This window comes from Bactrocera neohumeralis, chromosome 4, assembly GCF_024586455.1.
Source record: "Bactrocera neohumeralis isolate Rockhampton chromosome 4, APGP_CSIRO_Bneo_wtdbg2-racon-allhic-juicebox.fasta_v2, whole genome shotgun sequence".
Lineage (NCBI taxonomy): Eukaryota > Metazoa > Arthropoda > Insecta > Diptera > Tephritidae > Bactrocera > Bactrocera neohumeralis.
Window position 1 is genome coordinate 89,940,652 of NC_065921.1, and position 16,521 is coordinate 89,957,172.

The 16,521-nt window shown below is 41.5% G+C and overlaps 3 protein-coding genes across 3 annotated transcripts; 1 reads left to right on the top strand and 2 right to left on the bottom strand.

The window, feature by feature from the left end:
• Positions 1–3,174: 3,174 nt before the first annotated feature.
• LOC126755906 (gustatory receptor for bitter taste 93a-like) lies at positions 3,175–4,528 on the top strand. Its single transcript, XM_050468630.1, has 2 exons — positions 3,175–4,212; positions 4,264–4,528. Exons 1-2 carry the CDS (start codon positions 3,175–3,177, stop codon positions 4,486–4,488), a joined length of 1,263 nt encoding a protein of 420 aa, XP_050324587.1. The 3' UTR covers positions 4,489–4,528.
• An 8,932-nt stretch (positions 4,529–13,460) lies between these two features.
• Positions 13,461–14,844, bottom strand: LOC126756020 (putative gustatory receptor 22c). The gene is made up of 2 exons (XM_050468809.1): positions 13,754–14,844; positions 13,461–13,700 (listed from the first exon to the last, which is right to left on the bottom strand). The coding sequence occupies exons 1-2, from the start codon at positions 14,801–14,803 to the stop codon at positions 13,470–13,472; spliced, it is 1,281 nt and encodes a 426-aa protein (XP_050324766.1). The 5' UTR covers positions 14,804–14,844; the 3' UTR covers positions 13,461–13,469.
• Positions 14,845–15,673: 829 nt separating this feature from the next.
• Positions 15,674–16,418, bottom strand: LOC126755907 (putative gustatory receptor 58a). The gene is made up of 2 exons (XM_050468631.1): positions 15,954–16,418; positions 15,674–15,886 (listed from the first exon to the last, which is right to left on the bottom strand). The coding sequence occupies exons 1-2, from the start codon at positions 16,416–16,418 to the stop codon at positions 15,674–15,676; spliced, it is 678 nt and encodes a 225-aa protein (XP_050324588.1).
• Between the last annotated feature and the right edge of the window lie 103 nt (positions 16,419–16,521).

Genomic DNA, 16,521 nt, shown 5'->3' on the forward strand with positions numbered 1-16,521 from the left:
GCGCCTATTTTATTTTTCTTCTCTGCCCTCTGGGGATTACCAATTTTGTGACCATTTTTAACCATTTTTGTAGTAACCGCACGAGTTAAAATAATTGCTCAATTGTGAGTCTATAATTTAAGTTTGGAAGACTCCAGTTTTTGTTGTCAATGTTGCCCTTTTTAAGCGTATTCAAAGCCATACGAAATGGTGTAGGCATATACACATGAGCTCAGTTTGTTCTGTGGAAAATTGAAAAGTTTTTAACACATCACAAGGACTTTTGTGGCTTCTGCCTCTACTGATTGCAATGAAAGCGAAATAAAGACAAAAAGCATAATTGCGATAAATTGAAAAACTTTCCAAGCTACCTTTGCGGCATTGCACAGGCAGAGAGCTATGTAAAAAGTTGGCTAATTAGCAAAAAGAGTCGAGTATTGCAATGCTGTTCACTGTATACTATGCTCTCTGTCCTAAATATGCGTATGTGTGTTCATTTAGGAAGCCCATACACCAAGCTGGGGTATTTACACGATCTCAATGAACAATTGTGGGGTTCACCAATTCCAGGTTGTTATGTATGGAACTTCATGCTATGAATACCTTTTGCTACTCAAAAAAGGACTTTAAAATGTTTGAAATCATATTTTGAAGGGGGAGCATTTATATTCAATTTTATAGGTGCTCGTAACGAATATAAATTAGCCGTTTGGTATGAAAAAAAAATTAAAATTTATATATTTATACCAGCCTTTCTGTCCAGTTATTAGAATTGTCCGGTTAATAAATTGTACTTAATAAATATCAACAAATTGTGAAACCGGTCAATATGTTAATGGAGATGTCCGCTTAATGTGGTGTTGATTTCATAGAGCGTCCATTTAATACAGCTTCATTGTACTTCTTAATTATGAATTGTTTCGATTATCCTATTTTCTACTCTAGTTTAGGAGTCCTTCGCGAACAAACAACGTGACACATAATTTTTATATAATGTATATAGTAAATATTAACATTTTCGCTGAAATATCGAAGTTTTTGTATGCGTGTTTGTGTGTTCCTGACATTAATTGCGAGAGGCATAAAAAGGTTTGCGGTAATGGCAAATTGTAGCGGCCTTTTATTCGTTCGTACTTATGTAATTTATTTCCCACTATCGCTTTCAGTGCCGTCAACACATCCGTTTCAAAAATCATTTGACAAATCTAAAGCCATTTTTGCTGGCGAGCATTGCTCCGTTACTTGCTTTTGCTCTGCCGAATGCTTACAATGGTGATTGAATCTGAATGCAGCCACGCCGTGAAGGCCGGAAAAAGAGAGGGCAAATATGGGCGAACACAATAAGCTATTAGGAGCGGGTAAAATAGGTTTGAAGTTGAGTGTAATAAAATTACAGAAAAAAATAATTTTTAGGAGAATAAAAAAATTAGCAAAAGTTTGAAATTCTGGAGTTCTCATTGAAGACTTGTGGCCTTACAGGGTCGGCAATATTATTCGATAATGCATGAATATGCTGCTTAATATAATCAAGCAACACCTAATTGGTTAGGCATGAAATTAGAATTACAAGATTTCCACCAAATTTGTAAAACAAAATTTTTTTTGATTAATGTTAAGTTCTTGAGCCCATTCCGAAAGCAGACGGAAGTTGTTGAAAATCGGTGATATTGGCACCTTTGCAACCTTCGTGCGTCAGTCCCTGTGATGGATGAGACTTAAGATCTTTCTTTCTCCCATGAAGAAATACTTAATCCAGTGGTTCCGTGGGAGAGATATGAGTTGGGAGTAGGTTAGGTTTAGCGGATTAAAGTTCCGCACATGGCTGTCCATGCTTTCTCCTACTATAGAAAAAAATACTTTGTGCGCTATGCATATCCTACCAGCTTTCTTAACTAAAGCTTATGTAAGTTTTTTATGGACGCGCAAATATTTGTTTCGCAAAATCTTGTTACGAAGTGAATTACCATAACGGAATTGCATTTTATTTTCGAAATTGCATTTTTATTTTCGGCCAGAATTTACACACTTCATGTGTTGCGCAATTACGGGTTCTTCCTCCGCTGCTGTTTTCACTACACTGCTTTCATTACGTCCTCCTTTCCTGCTAATTTTACACCTGCACCAGAGAAAATATTGCCATTATGGCGGAGCGTGGCAGCCAGCTCTTTATAGTAATCGCAACGGGCTTCGGTGTGTCCAACTACCTGACTTGGCAAGCACGGTCCACAATGAGTCTAAAATAATGTTTAAAATAAATTCAACAAGACTTTCTGTGTCTGAATTTTACAGCAACAAAAATCAATTGTTGATTGCAGAGCAGCAGCTCAACGCAGTAAACACAACTCGCTTCAAATTAACTCCGCATTAATATTTTGTCATTTTGCGCGAATAAAAAGTAAACATAAAGCCCCAGTCATTCAGTTGTGAATAAAATTGTTGAGCTCGGCCGTACACCAACACCCACACACATACTAAATGAATGAAAATATGAAATAATCGAACTATCACATTGTCGGCGCTTCCGAGCATTTTTCTTTGCGAGATCCCGATTGCCATAGAAATTATTTTTGTCACGCATTAATGTTGATTAATTGGCTCTTCGTACGCCACGCAATTACAACCTCAACAAGGACTATCAGCGCCGGCGATCTCTCACTGCCATTTATGCCTGCGGGTCTTGTTTCACAATTTTTTCAATCGGTCAATGAAATCGCAAAAGCAATTCGCTTCACATCCAGTTGAGTAAGTCGCATTATGCATCGAATTTCGAATGCGAAAAGTTGTTATTATTGGCTGACTTTTGCAAGCCATTCGTGAATGCTTTATGTAATGCGAACAAAAGGACTGGCCGGTTGGCTGTTTATGGAATACTACAAGCGCGTTATCCATTGCAATGCAATGCATATTAATAATCACCGGCGACCGTCAATTTAGCCGCACAATATGATAATATTTAAATACACACCCGTTATCCACTTTAATTATAACTGTTCACCAGAATGCACTTGGATTGCGCCGGTATGCCGTTGTGTGATAACGTGTGAAGCTTGGCATGCCCCTCCAACACCTCTGTTGCTATGGGCAATACTTACTTACATTCTACTGTCCGACTATTTGTACAGGCACGCAAGGAAGCAACGGCAGTTACACGCCAACCGCACGGAGCTAGCCAAGTCCTTCGGTAATATCTCAGCAATGTATCAAACACAGCGCTCGCTGATGCTTCCACGCATCATTGGATATTTTAACATACTCGCGATATTCTTGGGCCTAACACGGTTTCGCATCGACTTCAAAGCACAGCGCGTGGTTCAATCCCGGCACGTTGCGCGTTTTGTGATTTGCGTAAATATTGCCTACTTGTTGGCCTGGCCGGTTTTCTACTTTTACGAGGCCATGTATACTTCTTCACAATTCGAAGAAAATTTGGTTTTCCTCACGGAATCGGCGAATATGTTCATTAGTATCGTTGCCGCCGCACTGTCGGTGCTAATGCGTGGTCGGCGAGAGCGCATACATTTAGAATTGGCCGAAACAATTATTGCACTGGACCGACGACACTTTCAGAATATGTGTGCTGGCCAAAGATCGGTGACTCATCGATCAGATCATCTGCTGTACTTTAAAATGTTTACACTATGCCTGCAGACCGTTGTCCCGTTTTACGATTGGCTGACAGTCAGCGATACGTTGGATGTTCCTGCGTTTCTGCAGACCTTCTACTATGCCTACTCGCAAAGCATACTGGCGATGGCCCTCTTCATGTACTACCACTGGTTGTGGGTGCTGCGGAAGCGCTTCTGTTTGCTCAACTTGACTGTGCTTGGTTTGCTGCGCCGGCTGCAGCAAATGCCTATTGGACGTACGCAGCAGCGTTCGGTTCTAGAAGCTACCGCCATTTTGCTTAAAATATCGCAAGTACATGCGCTTCTCAATAGGCTGCTGTCGCATCTAAACAGGGATTACAAAGTGCAGATTTTGGCTGTGCTGCTAAAGAATGTGATTGAGTGCATTTCGTTTGGGTATTATTTGACTTTGGGGTTGAGTGGCTCGATGGATTGGGAGTTCGATGTGGACACTTTATTGTTCTTTTCATATGCAGCCATATTGTTCGTTGATATGAATTCGGTTTACTGGATTTCGCATATGATTACAGACGCACAGCAGCAAATGTCGGATATAATGCGACGTTTCCAGGTGTTACCCTCACTAGGCGACGAATTTGATCAACAGGTGAGTATGTGCAGTTATTTTAAGGCTGAAATTGACTGTGTGTGTTTTTAGTGTGAGCTCTTTGTCATGCAGCTGACGGGTCAGCACATGGACATCAAGCTGGCTGGTATGTTTCAAATGAATCGTGAAAGAGCGCTGGCGTTTTGGACGTATGCGTTGACTCAGATAATTGTACTGGTACAATTCGATATTGGTTTGCAATTACAACCATCGACGGACAATGCAGTCTTGAACAGATTAGATAAATTATTTCGTGTCAACGATGATGAAGAATAAGAGAGCTTCAAATTTGTTCCCGGTACTTACTGAATAACAAGTTTCCAAGATAAATAACTAGAAATCGAGTTCTAATTTTGATAGAAATGAGTTTTTTTTATTTATGAAAGGGAGATATGTACTAGGGTGGGTCGATTCCGGACTTTTTTCGATTCGGGATTTCTAATAGTGCGGAAAAGTTGCCTTAGTACTTCCTGATTCCAATGCAACTTTTTGTTTTGAGACCGAATTGCATCTTCAACCCCAACTCCGGCCTTGAAATTTCGGAAATTCGCCTAAAATCGTGAAATTGTCTACCTAGCGCCTGAAATACGCATCTCATGGCAAAATGTATAAAACAAAAGTTATTTGTCACGTCATTTGCTACCGAAATGGTGTATGTCATCATGGCCGTAGGACGAACCGTTCCCGAGATACGAGCGAAAAGGCGGCGCGCCACAGCGCAAGGTGAAAATTGTTGCAGCTCTCAGCTAACCTGTATTGGTCACCCAGAACCCACCGCGTGGAGGTGGCTGCTCTTCGGGTTCCTCCCAAGCCCAACCCAACCAACCAACCATATGTCAGGCTTGTTTTAGTCTGAATCTGTGTCAAATTTATTGATAAAATCAGATTTTGTACTAAACTTTGGCACTTGTTGCCTAGATTTCAGTGTAGAGCGTATAAAACGATCACGAGATTGGGGGTCAATAACTTTAGAAGATGCCTCTGTCACCAGTTTGACGGTTCTCTCGACTGCCACGGTGTGAGAGGGGAATTCACTAAAATTCCATACCTCTGCAGTGTCTCCCGACAGCCCTTTTATGAGTTCTTCGTTAGAACTGAACAAAGAACTGATGGAACAGTCAAGGTAATAGTCTTCCAGTTAATCATAATAATATTAGCTTTGAAATTCAGCTTTGGCACTTTATTACATCTAACCCTTCCATTTACAGTGCCAGACTCTGCTTCTCTGGCTGCCAGAAGACGGTCAAGGGCCAACTTTCCGACTTCTATCCGTTCGTCAGTCATCATACTAAGGAGAATGTTTTCTGGTGTCATGTCGATGTCAAATAATTTTCCGGCAGAAGAAACAAAGTCGTCTCTTTTAGAGCTCAAACCTATTGTGTTCCTTAAAAACATTTGTTTAAAAGTCAGAAATTTCTTATGGTATGTGGTGAGCATTTGTACAACTCTGGTGTGTGAAAGTATTTTCAACCTTTTTTGCAACTATTTCTGTAACCTCTTTACTCCTAGGTTCATAGTTGTCGCCTCGAAGTCGCCCTATACGAAATGTTTCAAGCTGATAACACAAAAGAACATCCTGGTAAGTAGGTAACTGGGACTCAGAGAGATTGTACGGATATATGCCAAACACAGGACATTTCTGTCTAAATTTAAATTTAGATACAGACATTTTGAGTTCTGTGTTCTGTTGAGAGAATATAAGTGATAGCACTCGGCGAAATCAACGACAAGAGTGAAGGAACTCGATGAAAAAATATTTATGTGGAGACCAGTCCGAACGTGTCGTATGGCGCAGGTGAATGAATGTGAGTGATAGCATTCGGCGAAATCAACGTCAAGAAGTGTGGCCGCAAGCCGATTTTCACCTTGCGCTGTGGCGCGCCGCATTTTCGCTCGTATCTCGGGAACGGTTCGTCCTACGGTCATGATCACATATACCATTTCGGTAGCAAATGACGTGACAAATAACTTTTGTTGCATACATTGTGCCATGAGATGCGTATTTCAGGCGCTAGGTAGACAATTTCACGATTTTAGGCGAATTTCCGAAATTTCAAGGCCGGCGTTGGGGTTGAAGATGCAATTCGGTCTCAAAACAAAAAGTTGCATTGGAATCAGGAAGTACTAAGGCAACTTTTCCGCACTATTAGAAATCCCGAATCGAAAAAAGTCCGGAATCGACTCACCCTAATATTTACATACTTATGTACAAGGTTTGCCCGGAATGTAATAGGACTGAGTCGATTTGAAAAACTTTATTGAACCAATCGTTACAATTCTTTAAAAACTTTTAAAATAGGCTGCTTCTGCCTCGATGCATTCTCCAGATTATCCGAGAGCCGAGGTGAATGCTGCTTGGATACCCTCTGTCGTCTCAAAATGCTTGTCTTTCATCGTCTTTTTCAGGCAAGGAAATAAAAAAAGTCCAGGGCCTAGATGTGGCCCAGACTGTGAGGCGGCTGCGGAAGCGTTGGTATGCCGGCTTTGGTTAGGTAGCTGTTCACAAGAAAGGCGGAGTGAGTTGGGCCGTTGTCGTGGTGCAAGTACCAATCGGCTGCGTTGTCTTGTTGGACCCGATTGACCCTTCGTTTGAGTTAATTAAACGAATACCTAATCGACGTTCTGAGTTCAAAACTTTGCGTTTGTCGAAATCACAGGCCTTCCAGCACGGTTTTTATTAGCGATCTCTTTCCGGCCCTCCACCGAAACACACCACTTCTTGCTGAAGCAACATTTGAATAAGCCTGCTTGATCATATCAAGCGTCTCTGTCGCAGTTTTACCGAGTTTCACACACAATGTCATAGCGGACGTCTGCTCTATCGAACGCTGCATTTTCGGCTTGCACCACTCACAGAAACACGTCGCGCGAAAATGTTTGCTCAGACTCTCCAGGTGCTCATAGAAAAATGACCAGCCCCCGCGACCGAAGAAAATCAGTCCTATTACTTTCCGGACAAACCCTGTATATGGTATAAATTAGTAAGATATTATATAAGAAGAACATTTAAAATGTCATGGCTCTATGATAGGAAATATTTCTGTAAGAAAATTGAAGATAGAGGAATATATTTGGATTTTACGGTTTTTATTTGTGCTCGAAGTAATTCAAACTTAGCAGCCTACTAAAGTAATCCAGTACCGTATTTTCATTTGCATTCAGCATACGAAACTGATAATCGAATTGCATTATAATGAGAATATGCCTGAGGGTAAATTCCATCATTGCGAGTGAAGTCTGTAGCCTGAGTGGAAACATACCAGCGATGCTGACATTTTCGTTTTGGAGTCTTAATTGCAAGGCAAAGAGCTCGCACTGTAAGAAGAGAAAATATTCAACTAAAATGTACTTTCTTAATAGGGATTCATAGTCTCACCTGATGTCCGAAGCCTTCATATGAAGGGGGTAATGTTTCAAACTGTCTCAGCAGTTGCGATGTAGAGCGTTGAGCATTAGCTGTTGCCTCCGCTATCGAGTACAACAAAGACCCATCCACAAATAGCATCAAAGTAAATGCGCTAGCCAGAATTGTAGTGGGCATATCGAAGTGGATATGGAAATATTTCTTGTTCAATAAGAAAGCATAATAACTAAAAGTGATGCCATTTATCAGTTGGGTTAGGAGCCCAGCTAAAATTTGCAGCTTGAAGCCAGCGGTGAGACACGTAGTTAGTGCGCTCAGCTGTGTATGTATTTTGGAGATCTCCGACAATTCTTTGACACCAAATATGTCCAACTGTGGTATTTGCAATGCGCCCTCACTGACCCCTTGCGACGGCTGCAGTGCATGGAGCAAATGGCTCAGATTGGTGTTAAGCAACGAGAACCGTCTCTGCAAAAGCCACAGGAAACAGAAGTAGATGAAGAGCGAGCCATAAAGCAAGTTGTACACATAAGCATAGTATATAGCAAAGAGCAGACCGCTGAAGCTGTCGATGTGCGAGAACTGAATGGCGCCATAGAAAACCCCGATTGCATGGAGCGAAAAAGTCAGCGTCTTGAAGTATAGAAAATAGTCTGAGTGCCGGTCCTTGCCATTGTCGAAAGGAAACTTGTTGTAGTAGTATTTGTCGAGTTTGAAAATTGCTTGAGCTATGCGAGCACAGTGAGCCTCATGTTTCCAACGGAGTAATACTGCAGTTGCCGTCGCTGTAAATGTGAAGATGATACCCACACAATCGAAGAAGTTGATTAGACTGTTTTTGTTACGAGTTCTTTGCATTGCGGTCGCTTGCTGGATGTAAAACGCCGGCATGAGCAGAAGCGTCACCACATTCGCAAAAACAACATAAAAGCGAAGACAAAGTGGCCGATCTAAACGTTGTTTTTTAAAATTCAGCTTGAAACTCGCGATGCCAAGGACGACAGCAACAATATTCACATAACATAAAATTCCCTTTCGAAGCTTCGTGCGCTTAGCGGTCTGCATTCCAAGTGCTCCGTTAAATACCACCAAATGTACTGTAGTCGAACTGATGTAACGTACCTGTAACGGTGCGCATTATCGCAACATCAGCATCACGATTTATCGGAAAATAAATATAATTAATCTAAAGCCCGTCCACCGTTCATTGAAATGCAGTCTATCGGAATTTTTAATGGAGTACCTTCAGGGTAACGATACCATCACTCTATGTACTTACTGAGACTATTCCCCGCATGTACTCGAAATGAAATGCAGCAATCAACTTATCCAGCATATATATATGTATGTAAATGCAATTTACCATAACTGTATTTTTCATTCTTGAAGGGAAAGCAGAATACAGCATAACGCAAATGAAAAACGTGTGATGAGTTCGAGTACTGCTTGTCGGTCTTCTTTGCCAATATTCTTCTCAAGTTTTCGAGACAAAGATTGAATTCGTGGTAATTAAATTTGAATCTTTTCGGCCAGAGTGAAAAATGTGAGGTGAGTTCGAGTAGTGGTTATCGGTTCGGTTCGGTCTTCGTCGCCAATATTCTTCTCAAGTTTTCGAGATAAAGGTTGAGGTTGTGGTAATTTCCATGCAAAGATTGGATTGCGTTAGCAGATGAACCATTGGAAAGATAATGCATATTACCTGCATTGCTGTTTGCTTGTTTATGATCTCAGGTAGCCACTCATCCCTTAAAACCAAATCTCTCGGCGGTATTGTCAATCACCTTGCGGTTTTGAAAAGGGCCTACTATGTAGCGAATGTTTGTCGATTTTAAAACTCAGATTGCGCGGTTGTTGGGGTGAAAAATGTGTATGGGTGCCAGGGGAATTGCATGTACTCTAATTTAACAACGTTAAGGCACGTGTGCTCAAGCAAATGAGTAGATAAATAAAAGTTCATCTAGAGGCATTTCATGGTTTAAGGAAGCCACTCACAAAAAGTTCTCCACATGCACTATGTTTACTATTAAACCTATGAGTTGTTGAGAAGGTTCAAACTTACTTCAATTGCGAACAACTTCTGCGAGCAGAGATTTTTGCGGCTGCGACTGTTGAGTGTAGGGCTGGCTGATATGAAGGAAGAATGCAGAACACGTCCAACAATTCTGAAGCGAAATCCCATAAACACTATTAAATTGTGGAGGAAAATCTTTAATAATGAAAATATGACACATTCACATAAGAAAGTACAAACGACAATAAATACAGACGGACACTTTTAAGCTGCGTATCGCTTTGCTGGATCCACTATGTAGTCGAATTGTATTAGTATGAGCGCGTGCATAACGGCGTTGCGTAGGACGACGAGCGTGGCGCGGTGGTTCATATCGAACATGCCATAAATATTGATGCTGAATTTCGACAGCGCGGCATTCAAAGCGAAATCTGCGCACTGCAATTAAAATTACAATATAAATTTCCACCCAAATGAAAATGTAAATCCAATATCTTTATTGCACTTGCCAGTTGCTCGTACTTGGCGCACATGTGCAGACGTTGCTGGTGGCGCTGGAGCAACGACAGCGCCTCACTGTGTCGCGCAACCAAAATTTCGCAGCAGTGATTTAATAAAAATACATCAAACGATTTAATGGCGAACAGCCCGAAGGACAATATGACAAACACTTTCCGGTTCGTCCAATTCGGCAAATTGATGAAGGCCATGTAAAAAGTGGCCGTGCTGCTGAAGAAGAAGATCAGTAGCATGACGGTAATATGAAAGCGGTATATATACACCATTTGCGCTACAAGCGCCTGCAGCTTCCCGTGTACCTGCAATAGCCGCCGCAATTCCCATAAGCAGTTGTGTGTTATGCGCACCGAAGAGCCGGCTGGCGTTGCGCTGAGCCACCGCAAGCGCCGTTGCAAATAAATATTTAACACGTCATAGCGCCTAACGATATGCAACAGTGTGAGGAAGTAGACGAGTATAATTGTGTGCAGAGTATTCCATATTATGAAAAAGTACACATTCAACAGATAATCTATGCAAGTCAGCGAACGCTTCTCCAGTATGGTTGCGCAACCCAACACAAGCGTAACATTCTGCGAGAAAATTGTGAAGAGTTTGAGATAGAAAAGCCTGCTATAATTGCCGCTAGACGCTTCCTGCCAATTTTCAAAATAAAGCCTTTCCAAACGCTGCAGAGTCTGCACAATTCCACAAAATTGCTGATCTTGGTGGTGGCGCATGATGAATGTGTAGACGATGACGAAACTCTGCGCCACAACATTGAACCGCCCGATTGTCGCCAGCAGCGGTTTCTCCGCGAAGTCGTCTAGGTACACTATGCCATTTATATAGTAAAAGGGTAGCAGCAGCAGCAATGAGGCGTTTATGAAGAGACTATAGTAGCACAGCCAACGCGGCGATTGCAGCCGTTTGCGACAAAAGTCAAAGTACAGCGAGGAAAAGCCGGTGGCCAACAGGTAATAATACCACACACGGAATATGAAAACCTTAGCACCAGACATAACCGTGGCTATGAGCGCGTACAGAGCCAAGCGCTTGGCAGTTGAAAAAACGACTGGTCATTGAACAGTAAAGTGAGTGCGTGCTTGGCTCAGCAATGAGTTTTTTGAACGTGTAATTTATCAAATCGAATCTCAAAATACTTAATAATGCAATTGTGCACTTTGTAAAAAGCTATCGCTCGGAGATGCATTTGGATTAGTTTGCATGACATGTGAAAGAGGTTTTTGAGCAAAACAATCGAGTCAAGTATCAACTGCATCGGCCAAGCAGGCGATCGGTTTGGTTTTTGCATTCACTTCGTGTTTGGCTTAGTCTTTAGAATGCGCAATTTTTTATGAGATTTTTGGCAGAATAACATGCAGAGTTTGTACCAATTAATTCTTTATTTGAATTGTCTTTGCAATAGAACATGTGCAGGCATGACCTTTGACTAAAGTCTGCAAATAAGCAGACAAAACCATTCAAACAAATTTTTTTATTTGAGCAAACAAAAGTCACTTATAATTATGAACTACGTATTGTGTAATAAGATTTAAAATGTTAAATCTTTCTGGAGAGAGACAGGACTTCGTCAATTACAAGTTCACCATATTCACTTGAATGAAACATTTCCTCCAGACCTTCTTGATGTTCAACTAAAATTTTTATTCATGTTGAGGATTATATGGAACTGCAGCAGAGTGAGGCTATTGTAGGTGATTTGTTGCATGATGTACACCCAAGTCTGCTTGTTTATGGTCGCCATGCCGCACAAGTCCAAGTGGAATCTTCTGTTGTTATTGCGTAGAAGACATTTTTCCACCTGAAATCCCAAGTGAGAATAAATCGGATATTCCCCGAACTTCAGGACTACTCACCGTTTCTTCGAGTGCTTTGCATTGCGCGTTCATTGCAGAAATACAGCCCAATTGATTGATGCCCGCATAATAGCTCTTTACCGTTATATCACATATTAAGAAATCCAAATACATACTAAATATCATGGCGACGAAATAAATTGTGCCAGCAACTAAGGAATAAAGCTCAGCTCTGTGATCGAAAGTAAAAATGATGCCATAGTAGAGTTGCCGTTCGAGCGAAGTAACCTCATCCAGGAACACGGCAAGCGCCAAAAAGCGATAGTTCCGCATCAACACCCACGCCAGTTCAGACAGCTGCCAATGTGCCTCCAATATGCGTTGCACATCGCCAGCCAACATATTGAGGCGCCAGCGCTTGCCATGCCGCACGCTGTCGCTCATTTCCTGTAACAAATGCCTTAGGTACCATTGCACGTATTTCAGGCTATAACAAATAGACCATAAAAACCAAAAGAAATTGAATGTCGTCAGACGGAGTATGGTCGTGGTTTGTAGCACCATCAAGAAGAAATAACAGTCCGACCAAGTCCACTCAAACTTGATTTGTACGAAAATCACCGCGGTTATAACGACGAGTATGCTCACATTGATATACTTGGCAAATATGAGGCGATTCATGCGCCATTCGATGAAAGCCACACGCGGCAGCAGCGCTAGGTAGGTCTTCCGCAGATGTCGGTACTTGCGCAACACTTCGTAATTAACCAGGTCGATTTTTGGACGTTTCAGTATGATGTAGAGCACCGCCAAACTGCGTATGATATTTGTTAAATAATCGATATATGTCATCATGGGGTTCCATTGTATCGTGGAGGAGCGCTTCATGGCATTCCAAAAGATGAAAGGCAGCGATAGGATCGTCCACAGATTGGCCACCAAAGCTAACACCTGCATCCATAGCTGTTGCTTGTAGGTGCCTGATGTGGCGTTGTAATTGAATGACGTCATGCCCAGTGCGATGGTGACATAGTTGTAAAGGCGCTGGAACCAGAGCTTATGCATAATTATCTTGGCGCGTGAACTATGTCATGTGCCTGCTTTCGAGGGCAACTGAAGCTCTGTCTAAAGCTATTTACTGCGTACACGTTGAATGTCGGGCGTCATTAGCGACTCAGAAGTCGCCCCCACGCACATTGTTCTTAATGACATACAGACTTATTAACGAGGTGGTGGTATGCGATCCAGGTGATAAGGTTTTAGGTGCCATCAACTGAGATGCAATATTGATGGCACACAAACTTTCTCTGAAGTAGAAGCGCAACTAATTTGGAATTGTTGTTTATTTGGAATGACGGCATTACTTTAATACCACAACACAAATAAATATAAGGTGGAAAAGCGAGCAACACATTTATATCAATTTATTTAATTAGAAAATAAGTTTGTTTTAGAAACACTATTTTACCCATACGACTATAAATATAATGACAGTTTTGGTTTAAATTTTGTGCCAACTATCAAATTCAGCGGAATCTTATGACTGTGGAGCCAACATTTTGCCTCATACATCTATATAGTCATCACCAAGCCGTAGCATGTGGTTAATACGCTCCAGTACGCCGCTTGATCGTTTCGAATTCTTTCGCGCTTCAAAATCGAATTGCACCAATATGACTATGTGGCGCGCGCAGAAGGCCCAAAGAGCCAGTGAAGTCTGCCGGTTCAGGGAGAACATGCCGGCGATGTTGATAGTCACTTTTTGCTGTCTCAGCTGTAGAGCAAAACTTTCGCACTGCAAGTAGAGTTTAAAGCAAATTATAACTCTATTTAAAAAATGTTCATTACCTGTCGCTCAAAAGCGGAGCTCATCAATGGCAGCACTTGGAAGCGTTGTAGTATTTGCCTGGTCGATTGGCAGGCGAACGTCGTAGCGTCCGCGCCCCAGTACAGCAAATTGATGTCAATAAAGACAATCATACTTGCCACCAATGACGTAATTATAGACGGCACACTCTGCGGCATATTAATGGGGTCACTTAGCGAGACCACAAAATAGTATCCGTACGATATGTTGCTTATTAAATATGTTAGTAACACCACAATGATTTGCCATCGGTAGACTGAGTTCAGACGCAACAACATCGCGCTGAGTCGTGCATGCACCCCCTTTATTTCGTACAGCTCCTCCGCTGCCAATGCACTAAACTGCTGTAGAGTGCAACTGTTTGGCAGCAATAAGCCAGCGGCGCTCTTATGCAACTTCTGCAGACTATGCAGCAATTCCTTGAGGCGTGCGTTTAGGCGCCACATGCGCTTCCGCACCTGCCAGAGCATGTAGAAGAACAAGAACAGCACTGAATTCAAAATGCTCTCTATGAGACTTGTGTACAACGCCAGCATCCATACATAAACGTCCACGCGTATCGCCTGATTAAATATGCCATAGATGGGAATAAATAGATCAAGGCTGGTAGTGACCATTTTGAGTAATATGACCAAATCGGCCAGTTTCTCGATGCGTGCATTCATAGTCAGTTTATTAAAGTAAGTTCTGTCCAGTTTGAAAATATCTTGCGATATCTCCTTATAGATACGCTCACGGCGGCAGCGGCTCACTACCGAAAACACAACAACTGTGTAAACGATCAACAGATTGACCAAATCGGTGAAGGCGAGTAAATTATTTTTGAAATTTGCGGTTATATATTTGATGGATATTGCATGAGCACATGGCAGCAGCACCACTGTGATGATATTGGCAATCACAACATAGACATCTATGATTCTCGATTCGTATATCTTCTGGCTGTTATAATCAATGCGAAGTCTGGTGAATCCGAGAAAAATAGCGGTATAGTTCATGTATTGCAAACAAAGTGTAATAATTTTTGACATTGTAACTTATCAAGCGAAGTGTAGCCGATTGAATGCCGTTAGCGACTGCTGTCATTCCGTAATTGGGTTGCCAACTCCACGAAGCAGCAGATAGCTATCGCCATTTATACCCAAGGCACTCAATTAAATCAATTAAATGCTTGTAAAATATCCATTGTACGCTAAAATGAGGCCTCAGCTCAAGTGCGGCATATTCATATTCTACTTACATATTAAGCCGGTTTAGTAAGTACTTAGCCCACCAAAGAGACACGTGAAACGAGGAGCTTAATAAATTAGTGGTAAGCTCAAAACGCTTGGTCAATCGATGTGGATCTAATGATCCCACTTTTAGGAGTTTGTAGGTAACAGAAAAATCGAATAGCTGTCCAAGTTAGATTCAGAGATTCTGTATCAACCTTGCGACCTAACCTAACCTCCTTTAGCTATGTATATACATTTGACCCATCGCAAAAATATAACTTCTGGAGGTGTTGCATAATAAAAACCGCTTTTCTGCAAACCGATGTCGATTCGCTACACAAATTCGGTATAGCAGAAACAATTCTTTGGATAAATTCCAAAGAATTCGAAGAAGAGTCTTTTTCCTCTTTTATTTTACTGTGTGATTTTCCCTTTCTCTTCCAAAAAAAGGATCAAAGTACTGTTCGATTTTGCTCTTTCCCCTTTTTTAAACTATTTTCCTTACCAAAAATTAGTAAATTTTATCTGTTAGAATGACTACTTATCGGACCGCCTTCTCCGAAGGATTCTCAGCAAAAATGTTCGAAAGATCTTGTTTTGATTTTAAGTTGATTATAAGAAATTCAATTTAATTCAAAAGGCAAGATCAGTTACAAGAAATTTCCCGTCACATCGAAAATGGGTAATTCAAACTTTACTAAATTGAAGCATATCAACAAGGGAGTCTATTGTGATACTCGAACTCGCTCCCGACATACGCGACTCGTAATCAAACTGCACTAGAATGATTGTGTGCCGTAACATAAAGGCCCCCATAGCCAAAGATGTCTGCCGATTCAGCGAAAACATGCCACCTATTCGCATTTCCTGTTGCCAAAGTTGCAGGCAAAACTGTTCACACTGCAATATAAACCATTAAAGATTATGAAAAAATTATGAGAAGATATTTACAATACGCTTGGCATACCTGCCGCTCGAGATTTTGACTCGTAAATGGCAACGTCCGATAGCGTTGCAGAATGTGCGCCGTTTCCAGGAAAGCATGTGTGGTAGAATGTGAGATCCAGTAAAGCAAATTTATGTCCAGGAGCGCCAAAAATGCGGTTGACAAATTCGCCACCCAAAGGAATGGGCTTTTAATCGTTTCTATCATACTGTTCGCCACTAAATGTATGAAGTAGCAGTACGAAACATTCGTGATTATATAGCTGAGTACCTCGCCAATAACTTGACACTTGAAGGTATTATTAAGACGTACAAGCAATCTGGACAGACGTCCATGCACTTTCGCCAGTTCACCCAATTCGCTGGTAGTAGCGAAAGCTAGTCGCTGTAGAGGCACATAATTGCCATGCACCCGACCTCTGGAGCACCTACGCATACTCTCCAAGGACGTCCGCAACTTTTCAAGATTCGTTTTTAACACGTACATTTGAATCAAATACAAATTGAGAGTGCCATAGCACATGGCTATAATAAAGCTGAAGTAAAATGATAGTGACAACGCTTTCATATCGATTTTCTTCGTTGCTTGT